The 21,323-nt window shown below is 37.6% G+C and overlaps 1 protein-coding gene across 1 annotated transcript in view; it reads left to right on the plus strand.

Moving 5' to 3' along the window:
• Positions 1-4,488: 4,488 nt before the first annotated feature.
• LOC109089912 (target of Nesh-SH3-like) overlaps positions 4,489-21,323 on the plus strand; it is a 28,295-nt gene continuing 11,460 nt past the window's right edge. Inside the window, 12 exon segments of the mRNA XM_042712010.1 lie at positions 4,489-4,774; positions 10,512-10,691; positions 13,197-13,265; positions 13,530-13,662; positions 14,438-14,619; positions 14,727-14,779; positions 15,583-15,619; positions 16,397-16,468; positions 16,657-16,731; positions 18,593-18,793; positions 20,250-20,420; positions 21,215-21,280. Of these exon segments, the coding sequence (XP_042567944.1) occupies positions 4,507-4,774; positions 10,512-10,691; positions 13,197-13,265; positions 13,530-13,662; positions 14,438-14,619; positions 14,727-14,779; positions 15,583-15,619; positions 16,397-16,468; positions 16,657-16,731; positions 18,593-18,793; positions 20,250-20,420; positions 21,215-21,280 (1,507 nt within the window). The 5' untranslated portion in view covers positions 4,489-4,506.

A 21,323-nucleotide genomic window follows, 5' to 3' on the forward strand; every position in this document is an offset into this window, starting at 1 on the left:
GCTATATTGATATGCACATGTCCAATAGTTTTTGCTGTATGCCATATAGCCTTAACCCCAAACTCACTGCACGCTTTCAATAGTATCCACGCTTTAGGGGTTTGTTAAACTCATTGGGCTCAGGGGAGGCAGAGAGACACGGACTCCCGCTGTGTTACCTGCTGGTGGCGCTGTTGCACAATGTTTCTTTATAAAAAATGAGTGATTTATACACTTTTTAGTTTTATATTTTGTAATATTGTCGTTGTTTTAATTTTGTAGTACCATTTTTTTTTCATCCGATATTTTTAGATGACACCTAAAGACCAGAAGAAATCTAGTTTTGTGTATGAATGAAACACACATTAAACAAGTGTGTTTCAGAGAGGCGTAATTTAGTTGAATATTGAGAATGAAGATGAGTAAAAATGATAAAATCCATCCGTATTTCTCTGCATGTGCACACTTCTGCATGTTCACGAATATTAATCATATTTACCATTTACCTTCATATTTTTGTAGTTGATATAAAACAAGCTGTTTAAAATTTTAAAAGTGTTACAATTTTAGATGTCATCCTTCCATGAAATGTGTCTTGTCAGCTGGCCACATGTGTGTTTTTACTGAGCACACTCCTGTCTATAGTGTTAAGGGTGCTAAGAGTCTCGGTGTGAGCCAGGCCCCTCGAGCGAGAGAAATTAAAGTCTGATGCAATGCAGCCTTTTTAACCATGAACATGTGGAACATGTAACGTCCGCACATTTATGCACAAGATGTCCAGAGCATTAATAGGCATTAAAATCCACAGATTTTCATCTCATCTCATCTGGATCGCAAAAGTGGAGCGAAAAGACACTCTGACCTACATTCACCCAATGATCTTCTTTTCCTCTTAGACATGCAAATAAACTGGTGGAAAATACCCAGCATGCCTTTCCTGCAACGGGGCTTGGGATGTTTCTCTTCAGATTTAATGTAAAGCTGGTCCTCACAATGTTCGGTTGAGGGGGGCTCCCTGACCCCCTTAAGAGTTAAGGGACAAGAACGAAAAAAAAAAAATAAATAAATAAATAAATAAATATATAATATATATATATATATATATATATATATATATACTGTATATATATATATATACTGAGGCTGGATATGATGCTGAAAATATATGCATCACATATATATATATGGATTGCATTTTTATGTGTTTTAACTGATAGATCCAGACAAAAAAGCATAATGTCATTTACCCATGTACAAAATTTTATTTAGGTTTAAGGTTGGGAAACCCCATGAGCTATTAGAGTACTGGCTGGTCCCTGCAAACACCGGGCCGTCCTCTCATTCTCACTGACCAAAACAAAACATTAACCTCTATCTTGGCCACTATCCACACACACACACATATGTCCAACAACATACAGCTAAAAAAAAAATGTAAAAGACTGCACTGTTCTAATCCTCACTCAAATCTCAGCAGCCCAGGGTGATCTCTAAGGTAACATATTATGAGTTACATGCTGGAGAACATGTTCTGTGATTCGCTTAAGCAGAGAGAATACAATGATTGATGGTTTAGGAATAGAGGTTAATGTCCATGAGCACATGCTGGAGTTCTCTGAGATCAATGTGTTTCTAGGTCAGAGAGGAAAACACAACACTGGAGGGTAAGAACAGACAGATGATGAATGGATGTCACAAAACAGGTAAGTGTTTTTCCTAGAGGATGATGATGATGGGTAAGAAATTATGGTTAATGTGACTCAGCAGGGAATTTCAGAGGGGTTTCGGTTTTAAAAAGCCAAACACTAGAACCATTCCAGATCATAAAAGCAAAATGTTTCCTGTTTTGACATACGCGGTTGAACTTACTGGATATTTGCACTAATATTCAGTAAAAATTCCCCTGTCAAATCAAGAGTGTAACCAGGAAAAGAAACTTTATAGCATTTAGCATTTAAAAGTCAGTTTTGCAACTTCTCTTTTCTCTAGTTGAATACATCTACTTGTAAACCAAGTGTCTGGAGTTTGATGAAAGTCAGCAGAGAGTGTTGTTGAACGTTTGCCCTGGTAATCCAGGGCCGCTTTGAGCCGGGCTTTATTTTAGCATGAAATGTTTCACAGATGGGACTAACAATGCTTCTATGTACACATATCAAACAGGCCTTGAAATCCAAGGAACTGCTTGATGTGTGCAAGACGAATGTCAGAATGAAGTTTAGAATCAGAAATGTGCCATTAACTTGATGTGACATTTTCATTGGCCATTTGTGCCGTAATATAAGCCACGCAGTTCAGATGTTTAGAGCAAAACCAGCTTTAACTTCTCATCCATTTGGAATACAATGGAACAAGCCCAAACCTGAGCAGCATTAATATGGCCTGTGTCAGTGATACCTGTGAGGAAGGCAATTCAACCTGACAGGTAGGTTATGGAACATCTCATTTATATAATCTGTTAAATATGTATAGCAGGGGGTGCTGGAGGGAAAGCTTTAAATGTTTGTTTCCTTTTTAGAAAAATTTCATAGATCCGCGTCACACTCCTCCAACTGATGCCATTTGCTCAAGGCTAAAAGACAATGGCTGCATTGTAAGGCTAAGAATGATTTTCCCTTCTAAAAGGCTCGATTAGCAGGCCAGACACGGTGAAGCTGTTATATAAGCCGTGATTTCAATGACACACACACTGCAAGGAGCCCTGTCATGTCTTTCCTTTAGTTTCAACACTCATCACTTTGATATGAAGCAGGAGAAGCCATGAGCAGATTGTGTGTCATATGTGTCTGTTCTTCTGTTAGTATGGACATGTACCACAATTTCAGTAGTTGATACCAATTTCACGGTTCTCGATATCACAGCAAAGTCAACAACAACACAACAAATGTGCAATGGAATTTATTTTATATATATTTAAAATAATTCAGTTAATTTTTTTTTGCATTATTTATCTTATTAATTGATTTCACTAATTAAATTCATTTAAAAGTGAAAATATTTTATATATATCTGTATAACCAAGAAAAGTGTTGGCATAGCATGCATTCAAGCTGAAACATTATAAAATCCATGGCTCAGCTGAAAGGTGAGCTTCTTGACCTCAGGGTGATGGTCAGGCAGTTAAAAGGCAGCATAACAATTTGAGGCATGTTCCTAGGGAGGGTTACAGGTCAACATGTTTTCAGGTATGTAATGCAGTAATGACCTGATTCTGGTCTACAAGTCTTATCTAATTTGTCCAAGACTCTGCGCTATCTCGCGCTAGCCAGCTCTGTCTTTTGAAGTGACTAATTAAGAGTTTACAAGGCAATCACAGAGACTCAGAGTGGTACCAGCTGTAGACACCACATATATATATATATATATATATATATATATATATATATATATATATATATATATATATATAAATGTATGTGGGGTTAAAACTCTAGCCAAAGGCATCCCATGGCCTGTTGAGTTAATTCGTTTAAAGCTTTATTAATCCCCTTGGGGAAATTAGTTCAGACTGTGGTGCTTCACATATACAATGAAACCTTAACAAACACACATTCAAATACTCAAAATACATACAACAAAATCAACTAAATTTATTACATAAATGTATTTCTTGATTCTGGCAACTCACTTGGTTGTAAACTGTTGTATTGGTAAAGCAAGCAGCTGTAGACATGTTCACAGCTGCAAACGAGTGACGTTTTGTTTGAATCATGATAGGGAGTGGTTTTCCAAAATTGTTCTTTTTTTTTTTAGTTTGTTTTGCTCTTTAAAATAACTCTTCTTGGAGCACGGGACGTTCTGGAGTAGAGCTCTTGTTTTATGGTGTTCTGTGCTGATGATGTAGTAGGAGACACATGCTAGGCTGTAGTTGCATAATTTTTGGGTGGCTTGATTCATGAATATGTCTTTGTTCACATCCTGTGGGTCAGACGAGACTCACTGGAGTGAGTGCTTCCCTTTGCACGTTGCATACAGTGGCACGTGTTGGAAGCACTTGTCATTATAATCACTTTCCATCCACCCACCTCCCCAATTTTCGCCTTTGTCCCTGGAGGTGAGGTTACTTGGCAGAGAATGTTTGGCTGGACACCCTTCTAGACAAGACGTAATGTACAGTGGTTAGCAATGGGCACAGATAGACAAGTGCTGCTGTGATGATGAAATAGAGGGATACTATATTTGCACCAGGTTATATCACTGGAGGAAGGTAAGTTTATGCAGTCTTCCTGTCCATTTAATGTCCTGCTTATGTACTTTATCAGTCATTGTCCTCTTGGTACTCAGACTCCCTTTGTGCTTTTTACCATTGTAGGGGTGCCCCAAGTCTGTGTACTAGGTCCAATCAAATTTCTAGGGAACACTCTGACACAAGCACAGACTTGCACACCCACAAACACAAAAAGCTGCAGGCAAAAATCCCTGATGGAAGAAAATGTGAGAGAGTGTTTGGTCGAGCAAAACCAGTAAATGAAAACCATGCTCACCCCCCACAAATGTGTGTGGATTGGTGAGGGTGGGTGTGATCGAGGCATGCATCAGCAATCTCCTCCCTCCCTGGTCACTATACATCCTGGAGGACTCCTCGCACTGTCTATCATTCAGCAGAGGCACACGGTGAGCTCAAGAAGTCCTGACTTGACACTAGCACCAGCAGCAACAGTCTTAAAGAAATCGGGCAGCATCCCTTCTCGACTGGAGCAGAGCACCATGGCAGGCAGCACTGTCCTTCACTTGGGCTTCCTTCTGAAGCTTGCAGGAATTCTCCTCCTCGCATGCAGCTCAGCACAAAGAGTCAGAGGCAAGTTCAGCACCACAGTGCCGCATACTCACAGTGTAATGCCCTGCAGCACCGGTCACTCATGTCTTTTGGTGATCAGTGTGTTTTCTATGATGCACCTGTTTGTGTTTCAGAATGTCATGCATTTCTGCAGTAGTTCTTGTAAAATTAGGATTGTAATGTGATCCTAAAAAGATTTTTGTAGAGTTGCAGGTTAGGACCAGGTTCATTTCGATTAACCTGCTACATTTGAATTGCAAGATGCCCTGAACCGGTCATTTTCGTTTTATTTTTCATTCATTTTTAAGAAAATGCAATGCATTTTGCAGGTGCATTTGAGGGGTGCATGAGCAGAGTATTAGGGAAATTATATGCAACATGATTACATTTGGGGTGAAGCCAGTCTTTGCAAAGGGAAAAAATGGGGTTGGAGCCTGAAAGGTTCTGGAAAATGAGGCACGTGCAATTTGTCTGCTGTTGTCCAGAATCCAACTTCGGAAACCATCCAGGCACTTTGATATTCTGGCTTTGCCAGTTGCAAAATGGCATTAAATTTTGATAGACTAAAATTCGAAACAGTAGAGTGATAATGGTTACCACATGGTGTATGGAGCTGGCCAAAATCAAGGTTTTTTTTTTTTTTTTTTTTTGTAAATGTTTTGTTTTGTATGTATGCATATGTATGTATGTGTTTGTATGTGTGTGTGTGTGTGTGTGTGTGTGTGTGTGTATTCCATGATGGTGCTTGATTGTGTGTGTTCTAGGGCTTGTTGAATGAATACATCACACCTAAGTATCCTGTTCATAGTGTATTTTGTGTGTGTCTACATATGTTCCAGCACCTGCCTCCTCAGTGCCAGCAGTTTATGTATGTATGTAGCATATATCTTTGCAAGATCTCTAGCTCCCAGCGTCCCTGGGTGCTTAGATTAGCTACGACATTAGTAATACAAGCTCTCGGTTCACTATCAGCGCTCATTTATCAGCTATTAAAAACCACCTCCATCTCCGGAGGGGAGGAATGTCTGCACTGGCTCAGTGCCCTGTCTCTTGTACCGAGTTTCATTCAGCACAGCTAGTCAACCAGCCCAGCAGCGTTCAGTGTTTATCTTTCATTAGCCAACTTCGTTTCTTGAAGACAGAGTTTAAATTACCGGGTGGGGCTGAGTTCAACAAGTGCGAAGATGCATTGAAAATTTTAACTTCTCATCCCTGCTGAAAAGAAACACACTTATCTGGTCAGGCTGGTCTGGTTTGCTGGTTTTAGAGTGGTTTTGAGCAATTTACAGCTGGTTCCACTTCCCAAAAAGTAGCCGAATATCAGTTTGGACTGGCTGCACAACCAGCTAAACCAGATAAGACAAGCTTGATCAGGCTGGGAGTCCCTCTAGACCATCTTAAACTATTTAAAACCAGCAAACCCTCTTAGGCTGGTTTTAAGTGTTTTTTCAGCATGGATGAACTTGATTGATAATTGACGCCTTAAAAGGACAAAGCAGTCTGTAATGTCTGTATGTTCACCCGGCTCAAATGTAGCTTCTACTTGTTACTGTACTTCAAATTGCCACGGGGCAGAGATGGCTTAACAAGTCATGCGCGGGCAGATGTACTGTAAAAACAAGCGCTGAAGGTTCACAATGCACCCAGAGAACCGAAGCCAAACAGTATCAGAAAAAAAAAAAAAAAAAAATAGAAAACATTGAATTGTGAAAGAGCATGTGTTTAGGAGTTGTGCTAGCAATGAAGGGTTGTGTGTAAGCAACTAAAACTGGTTGTTTTAATATCAAGATGTGTCTAAGTTAGCACCAGAGAAAAGTCAGAACAAGACAAAGAGGATGAAAGGATTTGGGAGGTGAAGGGGAGAGGAGAGCAGCTGTTGAGTGCAGAGATCAGAACTGTTGTAAATGTGCCTGAAAGAAGAATGATTTGCAGAAGTCTGGGAAAACAGTAGATTTACACTCTCTTTGCACCCTCAGGTGATTTGCTTTATCTGAAGTCTAGTGCAATTTTTTTTTTGTTTAATCATCTCCTTGGATATTTGGGTCATGTTTGTCCCGTAATGTGGTGCACAAGAGCCTGGAGTTCTACATAAGGACTAGATTTCTGGGTTTTCCATGAAAATTGTTGACTTAAAGGAATAGTTCACCCAAAAACAAAATCTGTCATCATTTATTCAACCTCATGTCATTTCATTACTTTCTTTCCTCTACAAATTAAGAAACTGTGAATAATAAGAATACAAATAAAAATGGACAGAAACAAAAACATCCAATGGAGAAAAAAAAACAGCAGTGAAAAGAATTGACATTCATTTTAATCACTAAAGACACTTGCTGGCTGTTCATTGTGAAGCCCAAAGATTTCTTCTAATTTTCTTGAATTTATTTATTTAAAGTCTTGAACATGACGAAAAACATCTGAGCAAAACCAAGTTTGATTTGATAAAGCGAATTGATTTTGAATGCAGACTTGGCAAGTGTTTTGTGTAGCATGGCTTCTGTCCAGGAGGAATGCTGTGAATCAGACTGACCCTTTTAGAAATCAGTGTGTTTGTAAATTATTTTTCAAGTGGAACAAGTGCCAGACGTCCAATAAAAACTGGACCTTATTCATGCACAAGCTAAAAACGAACCATATCTGACAGAACACAGCTTGGGGCAGGGCACTGGATGGGGGCTGATCAGTCTGAGTCTGGAAGTCATTCAACATCAGTGCCAGGAAAGAGCATGCATGATTAAGCTTGTCAGTGGTGTCAAATGAGATATTCCTTCCCCCTTTGCTTCCCCTCCATATCTTTGCTATTTGCCCACCCTTTGCTATTTACCCATCCTCTGGATTTTTTGATTTTGTTTTAAGGTACAACATCAAATCTTTGGATTCATAAACCCAGGAAAGAATTATTGATTAAATGGATTTATTTTATTTTACATCCATCTGGAATTCGATAATTTAGCAATAATTTTATTTACTTCGCAAAGTGAAGTGCACAACGTGACTTGGCTAAAAACGCATTATTAGCTGAGTTACTGAATCCTTTAGGGATAAGAAATGTTTTCTTTCAAATTTGAAATGTAATATAAGACTTTGGCTTGTTCGCTTTTTAATAAGGATGTTTTCCCTGAAGACAGAATCATTTTTATACACTGTTGATGAACTTTGGAAGTATTTTTTATTTTCTTTTACACTGCATTCATTCACTTATTGTGAATGGGTTCTTAAATGAAAAAATAGAATGTAAATGTAATTTAAATATTTATTTATTTACATTTGGCACTTAAGTAGGAATGTTTATGTATAACAAAATGTATACCAAATAAAATTATTAAAAATGTAAAATAATAAAAAGAAAATCAACCGGGTTCACAGTATTACCACTGCTGTCAAAATGCTCCATGATTTGACCTGCATGATCTCCCGAAAAATGCGATTGTGTTTTTCCTTTCCCTTGACCACAGAGGTCATTCCATTGTCCAGCCCTCCTCCACTGGCATGATAAAACGTCAAAGCGGCTTTTTATGATTCTTGTCAGATGTAAAACTATTACATTTTGGGAACAGAAAAAATCCCTCAGCTACAGCTTTTAAAATATCGGTGGTGACAAGCTGGTGAGAACAGGTAAACCAAAAACACCACTCAGCCGCAAGTGTCAACCTATCCATGACTCAGAGCCTTGGCCCCAGTCTAAAGCTACAATGACATAGTTAGGAATTGAAAAAGACATCTGAATGAATAGGTGAAGAAACAAGACTGTGCCTGCCTTTTAATTATAGTTAATCAAAGTGATACGGTGCTCTGTTGTATAGGGAACACCTAAAGTAGAGTTCATTTTCAAGTGTTCTTCACTGAGCTGTTTATTTTACAGTGATCCTAGTGATTCAGTGGTTTGTAGTTATTTCCCTTGTACAAATCCAGCAGCTTCCCTGACCACACACGCTTCCTCTTTTCTGTTTGTTTAACTGATTTCAAAAGATTAAGAAGACGAGTTACTGAATTTAGCCTGTTGACTTTCCACACGTCCATGCTTCAATGTTGGGTGATTCTTCACAGACAGATCAGAAATAAATAAATAAATTTAAAAAATGTCATTATTTAATCACCTTTATGTCTTTCCAGATCCATATGCTGCTATTTTTCTTTTTCTTTTTGAACACAAGAAGCAATAGCATCCATGTAGCTCTTTTCCAAAAGTGACCATTGACATTCAAAAACAACAAAAAAGCACTATAAAATGATCATTAAAGTGGTCCAGAAAATTCATGCACTATATTACAAGTCCTCTGAAGTCATACAATAGTTATGTGTGAGAAACAGACTGAATTTAAATCATTATTTACTGAAAATCTTTTCCTCTGCCAGGCTGTTGACTCAAGAACCACTGCAGCTGTGTCAGTTGAGTTGAACTCAAGAACTGGATCAATGAATTATTATTATTATTATTATTATTATTATTATTATTATTATTATTATTATTATTATTATTAAATCTATACTTTTCATTACACTGGTTGTTCTGGTTCACAATCAGACTGAGTAGTTTGTGAATTGAATGTCTAGGTCATCCCAAGAATAGGCTCAAAAAAAAATTCACTTCATTCACTGATCCAGTTCTTGCATTCAACTCATTGACTCAATGATCTGGTCCCAGCAGTTCTTGAATTACCAGCTCACTAAAAGACTTGACTTTCTAATACAAAGCTGTCATATGACTTAACGTGAAATGTGTAATTTAGTGCTCTATCTTATGACCAATTTAGGGTATCTGTTGGTGGTCAATAGGAACTGTTGCTGTTTGGAAAGATTTGCATTAACATTTTTCAAAATCTCAAATACTTTTTTTCTCTACCGACATCAAATAGTTTTAGGTTGGTGAGTGTTATGGATTTTCATTTTTGGGTGAACTGCCTGTTTAATGAGCCTGATTAATGAGAGCTTTGGTTGAAGTGCTTCATCAAGACTTTGATAGATAGGGGCGATGAGCTTGACCTGCCAAGCTTGCAATTACTTATAAAGTTAAATACACACATCACTTTCCAAAGGCCATACCAACCAGTTTAAATCAGTTTAAGGAGGACGTTTTGTGGCTTCTTTAACTCAGGGTTAAACTGTTCTGATTGATGGAGAAAAGGTGGAAGCGAAAAAATCTCTGCTCAGCCTGGTGGCTTATTGGATTTAGAATGGGCCTGAAACTGACTCAAGACATTTTCCATGCTGCAAATTATCCAATGAAATGGCAGTGAAAGACAACGCTGGTATAAAAGGAGGTAATTTATTATGGATTTATTGGCACAGGATTGAAAAGATAATGATCAGATCATTTTAAATGTGTGTCTGTGTCAAATTCCTGAAACTGTACAGAGCCTCAAAGGCTCATAATTCATCTGAATGTAATGCTGCATAACTAGTGCATAATATTGGAGGTCCATATGCTACTGTGCTTTGAGTGAAGTGACGAGGAGCTCAGCTGTGAAATCCATTGTCCTTGATTTACCTCTATGATTTTCATGGCACACAATTTTGTGTTCCTCAGAAGAGCGCTCCTTCGTCCCCCCTTTGGCCTCATAAATCAACAAACTCCATCCAATACATGGGAAACATAAAGACTTACTCTTTAAGTAATTAATCATTTATTCATTGCAGTGTTCTGAAAGTCACTCTTTTCTGCCATTGAATGTCAAACACAGAAACACAGAACATTTGAAGAGCTGCAGCACTGTTTCTTAACCCAATTAAAAGTATTTCAAACACTTCCTTTTCGCAGTAAGAAGACAGAATATGAAGGTTCGAATCAACGCGAGCGGGGATACCATAGTTCTGAAGTTCGTTCGACCCAACCCTGACATCAAACTTGAAGGCTACATTTTAGGATATGGTTCCAGCATGTTCTCCAAACAGTTCATTCAGCTTCCAGAAAATGGGGAACCCTATGAGACCGAAATTGGTAAGTTCGACTTTAACCACAGGCAGCCGTTATTTCACTTAAGAGCCCAAAGGAAGCCCACAAAACAATCATTAATGTTGTTTTGTGGGTAAGCATGGGAATGGAGGAGTAACCACAAATGTTGATTCGTTGACCCATTGAAACCACTGTCTTGATTTGCACACCCATGTTTGCACCAACTCTTCCATTATTTGAAAACACAAACTGTAACTGAACCCCAAATGAATGCTATTTGTTAAAGGTTTGGTAACCACAGTATTTGTCATCACCAAAAACCCACACATCATGCTTGACAAGGTAAAAAGGTCACATATTACTCCCAAGAACACTTACCACTTTTTTTGTCTGTAAAATAACTTCCTGTTGTCCATACATCATCATGCTCCCATAAGCTACAATCCCAGAGTTCATTCCGAGGAGGTTAGGGTCAGGTCATAGGGACCCTAAAGCTAATGTTAGTTTTTAAAAATCGGCCTATGCCAGGTGCTTCATTAGGCTTTTGCAAGTATAACAGAGTGCAGTTGCTTGTGGATTTAGCTGGATTTAACAATACCATATTGGTTATTGGTCGATATTAGAGATTTTTGTTTAAATATGGTATTGGCTAATATTGGATAGTTAATTGTTCATACCCACTGCTAAAATTTTTACATTTTAGATTAAAATTGCTGTCATTTAACATGAACTTTTAATATATATATATATATATATATATATATATATATATATATATATATATATTCTAAAAACAAATGTAACTTTTAGCAAATCTCAGTATAAATATCCATGTTCATAGTACATTAAAATGCTGTGGTATGTAAATTTACTTTACAATTAAAGCAATTTTGGTGTTTTATTTTAACAAAATTGGATGGAATTTTACTATTGGTTATTTATCGGTTATCGGCTATAACATGAAAATAATTATCAATGTTGTGTAGAATTTTTATATTAGCTATTTATCAGTTGTCAGCCATAACATGAAAATAAGTATTTTTTTATACGTCGAATTTTAATATCGGCCACTTATCTGTTAACAGCAATGACGTGTAAATAATTATCAGCTTATCAGTGTCGGACAGAATTTTTAAATCCTAGAAAATGCAATTCTGGTCATTTGTGTTGACTGCAAACAATACATACATGCATATCTCTTTTTTAAGATTTAAGACTGAAGTGGACAAAGTCTCAGCCTTTAAGTCAAGGCCTTTGAGCTTCAGCTTAATGGAAAGTACTGACGCAAATATAAAAATAATTACACATTGATGTACAGTATATGCGCTTATCCAGAAGCTTGCTAACAAAGCATTGTTTGTTCCAAAGAGAAGTTGTTGGCTTCTTTACCTACACAGTCCAACACAGGAACACACAGTCACATCATTATTCAATATTGGCTGCAGGCTGAAGGATCATTTCACTTGAATTTACAGTGTGTGCTGACATTTCAATATGAAACACGTGCACAATAGATGGTCAAAAGGCAAAAGCAGTTATTGGCGTTTTCCCAACTTGACATGCCACACGCACATACACTTATAAATGTCCAGACTTTTGTGGGTTTTGGCACTGCCCATCAGTCTAATGGACTTTTTTTGCCTAAATGAGTTTTCCTGTGTACATATTCATAACTACTAGAAAGGCATAAATGACAAACTTATCACCCCACCAAATAAATTTTTTGGCAAATGTGCAGTTTAATTTTGTTACAGTGGGTAAGTGTATGTTTTTATAATCTTTGTAATTTTGTTGCAGTGGATTGTGTGAAAAGCTTCACATTAAACAACTCAAGACATTTATTAAACAAGTTTACCAGAAACGTTCAGAATTGTGGGCCAGTGACAATAACATTGTTCTTGATACAAAAAAAGGCCATAAAAAAATCTAGCTTAAACCACATGTAATAAATAAAAATAAATACAAAAAAAAAAAAAAAACTTTTGTAATAAAAAAAAAAAATTGTAACAAAATGTTACATTTAATGACTTGTGGTATAACAAACAAAACTTTTCCCTAATACTTTTAATGTGTAAATATTGTAGTCATTTTCAAATATATTTGTCAAAGTAAATCTATTTTTTACAACCTAAACTAAACTTGCCATGTCATAAAACAGTGGTTCCCAGTCCTGGTCCTGGAGAACACCCAACACTGCATGTTTTTGATGTCTCTCTTGTCTAACAGACACATCTTGAGGTCTTGGAATCTTTATTAATGAGATTGCAGAGTTGGGGTTTTTAGGTGTTGGGGTTTTTGTTAATCTGTCATAAAAGGTCAAACAATCTAATTTTATGAGACTTATTGACATTGACACAGAGTCATGAGAGTCTTCAGGGGTCAAACTTTTGTTGACATGTGTTGTAGGCTTTACATTTCTTTTCTTGTTTTTAGGTTATTTCCTTCATGTTGGATGGAAGTTCATGAAAGGAACTTGCACTGCACCATGAAATTGTCCTTTTTATGGTTTTGTTTGAACCCTTAAATAACTTTAGATGCTTGCTTTCACAGATGCTGAGCCCAAGTACCTGGTAGCTGTTCAGCCCATCCCAACCAATGATGTGAAAAAGCACTGCACAGGTAGGGTGCAAATATATATATATATATATATATATATATATATATATATATATATATATATATATATATATATATATATTAAAAAGAAAAAGAAAAAAAAAAAGAAGAAAAATATTGGCAATGGATTAAAAATCTAACTAGTCCATGACGGTATATTTAGTGGAAAATACACAACAGATGTGCAATTGAGCCAGTGGGAATCTTTGAAGACCTTCAGATAGCATTGGCTTCTCATAACTTTGAATAAATCTGGGCTTGAAACAGGTAAGGTGAACCTGGACAAACCTCTTCACCTGGTGATCGATTCTGTCACACCGACATCCGTACTTCTGTCCTGGGGAACCTACTTAAAGACGCCCTACGAGGGAAACATCATGAACGACTGCTTGGAGGATGGGTGAGTTACACACACATCTGGATTTTACTTTTTCCTCCACCAAGATGTTCCATATGAGTGCCCTAAATCCCAGAGGAAGACTTAATTTACTTCACTTCATATTTAGGGACCATTTAACCCGAAAAACATGGGGGAAAAAATATAATAAAATATCATGGCACCCTGTCCCTAGTATTTAGGGGTCCCGTCCTCAGATGCCTTACAGTACAGTGCCGGTTTTTCTTCAGTTTTCTTAATGCACTGACAAGAGACTGGATTTATGTCACGTAACCGAGAGACCCATTCAACGAGTGCAATGTTTTTCTAAACAGAGGGGGAAAAAAAATGTGTGGGATATGGAAACCTGCCACTGCAGGTGTGGTGTGTCTACATGTTTAAATGCTTTTTGAGGATACAGGCACTGTTGGGACGCACTGACATACTCTCAGCCTCCCTAACTCGCTCTGGTTTTCATATGCAGAAGTATGTGAACATTTTCCTTCAATAAAGGGAGACTTTTGGAAAGGCCATTGGAAATGTTGACCTGCACCAAAACATTTGGGAGCTAAAGTCATGAACCAGTACTCTTAATAAACCTAAATAAACATAATCCCCTCTGTTTAACGCCTGATCAATGTTATGGTGACAGAAAACCAGTTTACTAAAATTGTGGGACCTCCAACATGCATCATTTGATGACTTATTATAACTAGCCAAAACTAGGGTGTAGAAATGACTGTTGAGCCTTTTGTCCACTAGATACAGTACTTAAATAACCAATGTGTCTTTGAACCAGACATTACACCATCCGCTATAGAGAAAGGAACAGGAAGTGGATCTACCAAACCTGCCCCACCTCTGATACTGTGATCGACAACCTCAAGCCCAACACACCCTATGAATTTGGTGTCCGATCCAACAAAGACGACCGTAGTGGAATATGGAGCAAACCAGTGATCCACAACACCAACATGGGAGGTAACATCCATTTAAAGTTATTTAAGTCTTACATCTTTCAGTTTCTTAAAGCTGAGAAACTGAAAGATGATCGAGTGTAACTTTCACTGCTATCATTTTGTTTTCAGACAAAAAAATGCAGATAACCTTCAAGTCCAACCAACCCTTTGTCAAGACTTTGGTATGTAGTGTTGATTCATGTCAACTTACTGTATACTTTATACTGTAGCATAGAGGATGTCCAACTGACTTAATCAGGCAAAACCACATGCCACACACAACGTTTAGTGTTTCTCTCATGTTGCTGTAATTTAATTCAAACCATGTTCACATACTGGGACAAAAAAATAAAAAAATAAAAAATTATTATAATTTATCTGTTTTTCTACCACTGTGGCACTTCAAAACAACACTGGACCTGGAAAAAAAAAATAATAATAATTTTATATATATATATATATATATATATATATATATATATATATGAAGGGTGGACTAATTTGATTTAATATGTAATATGTAACCAACAGGTAAGGCCATTAAGAAACCAGTTTTAACCAGCCTGGGTTATCAGTCTAAGCTGGTTTTGGATGGTTTAGCTGGTCTCACACCATGCATGGCCAGAGTTGCCTTTCCTAGTTTCTTGTCCATCATGGTCTGTTTTTAAACTGTCATGGACACAAAGAAATTTGCCTGTGAGCAAACTCTTTCTTACATATTCTCAATCTTGAGTCAAGAATCCAGTTGTTGGCTTAAGTATGTGTGTAAGGGGCTTGATTTTCTCAGTGAAGACTGGAAATAATACATGCCTGTCAGAGCATTTCAGGAAAACTTTAGACATGGTGGAGAGACCCTGATTACAGAGCTCCTTTACATGATACGAAGACCAAAAGCTGTTCTGTGTTCTTTCACTCAACACTTCTTTTTTTTTTTTTTTTTTAAAGAAGAAAGAGGGAAAAAATGTGTGTAACCCTCTTTTTACAGGCTGGACCCCACAGCAGTCTGTTCCCACCTCGACATGGTAAGACCATCTACTACAACTTTTAAGAATTGCCCCATATGTAGTAAAGAAAACAAGAGAATTCTGTCATCATTTACTCACCCTCATGTCATTCCAAACCCGCATGACTTACTACCTTCTGTAGATCACAAATAACTTGACAAATGGCCCACTGTTCTTTACCATACAGTTGAAGCATATAGTGATAAAGGGCTGTCAAACTTGTCAAATGACAACAAAGCACCTAAAAGGTATCATTAAAAGTAGTTTTGGGACATCTGAAGAGGTGAGGTAGCTTTGAGTGTGGAACATACTGAAATTTAAAGGTGAACTGTCACTTCTGCCATTGGTCAAATAAACAGATAACTCCACCCAAACTCACAACATTGGCCGAGGATGTGTTGCTATGCTAGGCTGGTTGGAACGTTCAAACAAAGAAATGTTTTGATAGCAGACCAGTGTTTACACTTTGGAAAAATTCAACCTATATATGACTTATAAGCTAAGCTTTGTTTAAAATTTGGAAAAATCTTAAAAAAAAAAAAAAAAAATGTTAAGCTACTTTTTAGGTGTTTTTAGGGAGCTTTTTGTCATTTTTAAACCTTGACAACCTTTTTCGTGGCTTGATAAATCCTGTTCACTGTATGCTGCATGGTTACTTGTTTAAGTAATAAGAATAATCATCACAATTGGATGAATGTTTTTCTTTTAATCTGTGTTCTGGTCTATGTGTAAAATGAGTCAAATGGCATTCAGTACTGTTTCTGTTGGTTTCTTCCTTCACAATCATCTTTCTAGCTCTCCACAACATAAGCCAGGCAGGACCACCCAAAAACACAGGCGTTAATGGAGGTCCCAAGACATCATTTGGTAATTTTCCCTCTCACTCTCTCTGCACTCTTCTTTCATACAGGATTTGGTTTTATTCCAGTCACTCGCTTTAAACTGGCATTTGAAGTCACAGTAAAGACATTTAATACTGTCTCCCTCTCAAGAGCCTTGTTGGGGATACCTGCTCATTTTTTCTTTTACAAAAAACATTGCATTATTTTCCACAGCACCACCAATGGTCCAGCAAGGAACTTTGGCTGCTCCAAGAGCCAATGAGCCAAAATGGTCTCAGCTCCCATCTGGTAACCGAGAGATGTTTTGTTTTAAATCACTCTGCTTATGAGCAGTCAGTTGGTAATCGCTTTGCTAGGCATGGGTTGGGATTAAAGACATCCACTGTAATGATTGGCTGCATGCTGGCATGCCTTGTAAGAACGTTGAGTTAGAAAGTCCCGATTCCACTGTGATGAGGATTCCTGACAGTGACGAGAAAGTGTAAGTTTCCCCAGGGTGTTGCTCAGTGAAAACCCCTCTGTGGTCACGCATGGTCATGCATTGGCCCGGTTTCTGTAGGCCTGCTCACGCTCCACCCATCAGCACCAGTCAGACTCTCTGTGTCCACCAATCACGCTCATCTCTGTCCATCAAGTCCCCTATCATTTCATCACCTGTCAATCACATAATAACTGTTATAAATGTTTGGTTTCCTCAGTCCCCCATCTGTTTTATTACTGTGGTCATAAACGGCACTCTGTTTTCATTTCTGTCCTTTTCCCTTTTTGTCCCTCTGTGTCACTATGAATCCTTTGTTTATACAGTATGTAGTGATATAACAGCAAATTATGTCTCAATTAAAGCTTATCCTACTAAATAAAAATAACATTGCCATGATGGTAATATGCTATTTAAACATGGTTACCATAAGAGAACGTTTGTAAATATCAGAGTACCATAGAGTTGTAATGTAATGCCATCACTGCACCATGGCAGTGTCAGAGTACATTTTTTGTAAAGTTCCATTTGTCAGTCATTATTTGAGTCGGTATGTGATATTACCAATGTTGTAGAAAGACTAGTATCATTACATATGTTTTATTTTAGTATCAACTTGGCCTTTTTCATAGTTTCACAGTTTAGCCTCTTTTTCTGAACCTCATCTTGTTTTCCATCTTCTGAGCATCAAAACCATCTTTTTTTTTCTTATTTCATCAACCCTTTCATTCATTTTCAGAGTTTTTGCACTTTGTTTTGCACTTTCCTTCAGTCTGCATGAAGTCACTGCATGCAGAGAAAGAATCAGTCCCATTACAGTTCTAGCAGGGAAAGGCAGAGTTCTGGGAGTCCCATCTCCTTTCCTGTCTTCCTCTGTCTCTGAACTCTGGCTAAGATAACAGTACAACTTTCTCTGAGCTTTTCCACTTGGAGCCAAACTGATTATGAGACCAAAGTCATCAAGTTCATTCTCAACCCCGGATAAAATCATCAGAACAAATCCTCAGTGTTGGTAACAGGCACTTAAGCATCTGTACCATCAAGAATCAATGGGATGGAACTCAGTAACTCTTACAAATGTGTTTACTATCAAACATTCTTTACAAAACACTCTTAAAATAAAGATTATTAGCACCGATGGTTCCATGTAGAATCTGTGACCTCCATGGAAACGTTCCATTCCCCAAAGGTTCTTGATAGTGAATTTTTTATTTTATTTTTATAATGTCCTTCACACTAAGAAAAAACATGGTTCTTTTAAGAACTATTCACTGAAAGGGTCTTTGTATAACCCTTCTAGGACATCACTGCAAACCTCTACCTTACCCCTTTGGATCCTTTATTTTTAGGAGTGTACAGTCCACCTTGTTGGGAATCTTCTCCAGGCATGGTCTCAATAATCAGTCCTGCTGGAAAATCCAGATAAAACCAATTTAAGGTGGTCCAAACTGCTGGTAGAAGCTAGATGGTCTCTAGATGGATTATCAGTTGTCCTAACACCTGGTGGGACCTCTGATTAACCTGGTTTGAGATGCTAGACCACTTTGGCTAAGCTGCTGATCCGATTAACCATGTTCCATCTTCAACTGGTTGACCAACTAGACCACCTTGAGGTGTAATGACTTGGTTTTTCCAGCATGGAGAGCTCATCTGCTCATTTCTCTTGAACAGATTCAGACAGTCATGTTAGAAATGACTCCTCTCAGCTGGTGGAGATCCCTCCCGTCCTTCCCCAACTCCTATCCACTAAGCCCTCCCATCCTTCAGTCACCCCTACCCCCTATTCCTTACCCAGCAGTGCCCGGACACCCCGACATGGACACCCCCAAACCAGGGCACCTAGTGCCACTCAGATGCCACATAGTTCCTCTGGTAATTCCTACGTTTCCTTCTGTTCTTTTTTAAAGTTCTTTGAAAAAAAATAAAAAATACTACTTTCAGGATCTGATGGTTGACAGGTAATGAGAAAACAACATATTGCTTCAGCGAGTCACTATTTACCACATAGATACTTGGGTATTTTATTTTGCCATTTGCCGTTCAACCTTTGGCTTTGCGTTCTACCACTGCAAACTTAGTCTAAACACCAGAATATCAGACTTCAAAGCTTTATTCAATTAACTCTCCGCTTTTTAAGGTGGTTTTGGAGAAAAGTTATACGCAGGAAATTAATGGATGTTCAAACCGTGTTTCAATCAAAACAAAGTAATTCGGTAACTTCAGCCACAAACAGACATTATTTCACACTCCAGCTCAATGGATTACAGGAAGAGCTGTCTGTAGTCTATGTGAGCAAGAGCGCCAATAAAAACATCAAGAACCGGTGACATCAGTTCACACAATCCTCTCATTTATTTGCTCTGTCAGGCAAGCTATCACAACTGTCCCATCCGTGTATATCATGTCTGTGTTATTGTCTGAAATCAGCTTTCCTGTATCCTCCCCTACACCATGTTTTGTCTTCACAGGACAGGAATGCACTGCTGCACTTTACTGCAATCATCAGCACATCAGATTTAGTCTTACTGCAGTCAGAACAGACATTATTTATTGTTAAATTTACACATCATTCAGTTTTACTATAAACAATAGTTTCTGTTTCAAACGTTGGAAGTTGCCTACTTAGACTTATTGTTAGGCATCATAGGTTTTCCGAAATGCACGTAACATGATTATCGCATACATCCAATGTAGGAAAGCCAATCCCATGATGCATTGCTATGTATGTTCAGTAATAAAATCCATTGAAGGTGGCAAATAAAGCGGGAAAAATTTTAATTATAATTATAATTCTTCCAGTAGCAAAAAGTATCAATAAAAATTTAATTAGGAATGAACTAACTTATACAATGTTATATAAAATTCCCAAGTGTTGTAGATTTTTATGCTTATCAAAAATGTCGGGCTGTTAGCTTAGCAGCATGCTAACACAAAACTATTGAAATTGTAACTGTAAGCTAATTGTAAACTGTAAGTCTCTTGAATACTTTGTATGAGGAGCATTCTTTTGAGTTGCTACCTACAGAAAGTGTTCCAAATCATTCACTTGAGAGGGTGATTTCAGTTAGGATGCTGCCTATGTAGGCAGCAAGGCAGATCACTTGTTTTTGAAAAGGAGCTCTTACGTTGTCCTTATGGTGATTATATACTGGTACTTTTAGTTCAATTTATATATCATAATTGTTACATGAAACATGACTAGCTAACCTTGACATCTTTCATCAGCCCACAGATGGCAAACCTTTTTAACACATAACAGTACCTGCCCCAGCATGCAGTGCTTCCCAGAGTAACCAAAGCCGCTGCTGTTGTTGTTGTTTTAATCTAGGTAAGAGCATCCGGAGAGACTCCATCTCTTCTCTTCCACCCAAACCTGTCGATTCAGTCCTAACAGTGACCACCAGGAACCAGACATCACTGGGCAGAAACCATTTCTCTCTCTCTAATGGCATGAGACCTTCTTCCCCCAGGCTTGGTGACTCCTCCAGAAGATATGGGGGTAAAAGACATTACTCTTACCCCTCTTGCTCCAGTCTTTTTCTTTCTTGTACTCTTTTTCTTTTCTGCTTTTCTTTTTTATTATGAGTTTTCTTTCTTTCTTTTTTTAAGAGAACTTGCCTCCTTTACATCGAATATATATATATATATATATATATATATATATATATATATATATATATATGTGCATAAATATTTTTCTCTTGTTTTTCATCCAAAAGATTTTGTTTTGTTTATTTTCAGGGGATATTTCTGAAATTATATACAATTATAAATTATAATGTATGATGTATATTAAGAATATTTAGTATTTCTTTCTTTCTTTATTTTAATATTTTTTTTTATTTTTATTTTTATTTTTTACTGGAAAACAACAAAAAAATACTTAAAATATTTCCCCCCCTCTTTGTTCTCCCCTGTCAGCTATTTATCTTCCCCTCTTAGCTAAGTTATTTTTGTTGCAGTTCTCTTGGGGCAGTGTCTCTTCAAGAGCCAAATTTTCTCCTTTGCAACATGTGGTGTGTGTGCAAACTGGCCATCATACTCTGTCACAACTGACAGTTTTACTGTCAGTGAAATATGTGTGATTTAGCCCGATGGGCACTCAGACTGCCAACATTTGCACTAATCTGATCTTGAAAGCCTTCTCTTCCCCTCAGGCAGTTGAACGGCAGCCTATTACTCTATGTAAACCCCTAGTTTTCTTCAGCTGCTGTGCACCTCAGCAAAACAACAATATAATGCTACCTTAGACTTCCTTTTCTCCGTAACAACCACTCTTTTCCCCTCCAACAGCTAACGGTGAGCACCATAAGGGATTTGCTCTCCCCAAACCAGTCATATGGTCCACAGCAAGAATGGGTAAACAGAGCCTACTCGTCCTCTGTGTGTGTTAGCCATCATT

The sequence above is a fragment of the Cyprinus carpio genome, chromosome A22, assembly GCF_018340385.1.
Source record: "Cyprinus carpio isolate SPL01 chromosome A22, ASM1834038v1, whole genome shotgun sequence".
Lineage (NCBI taxonomy): Eukaryota > Metazoa > Chordata > Actinopteri > Cypriniformes > Cyprinidae > Cyprinus > Cyprinus carpio.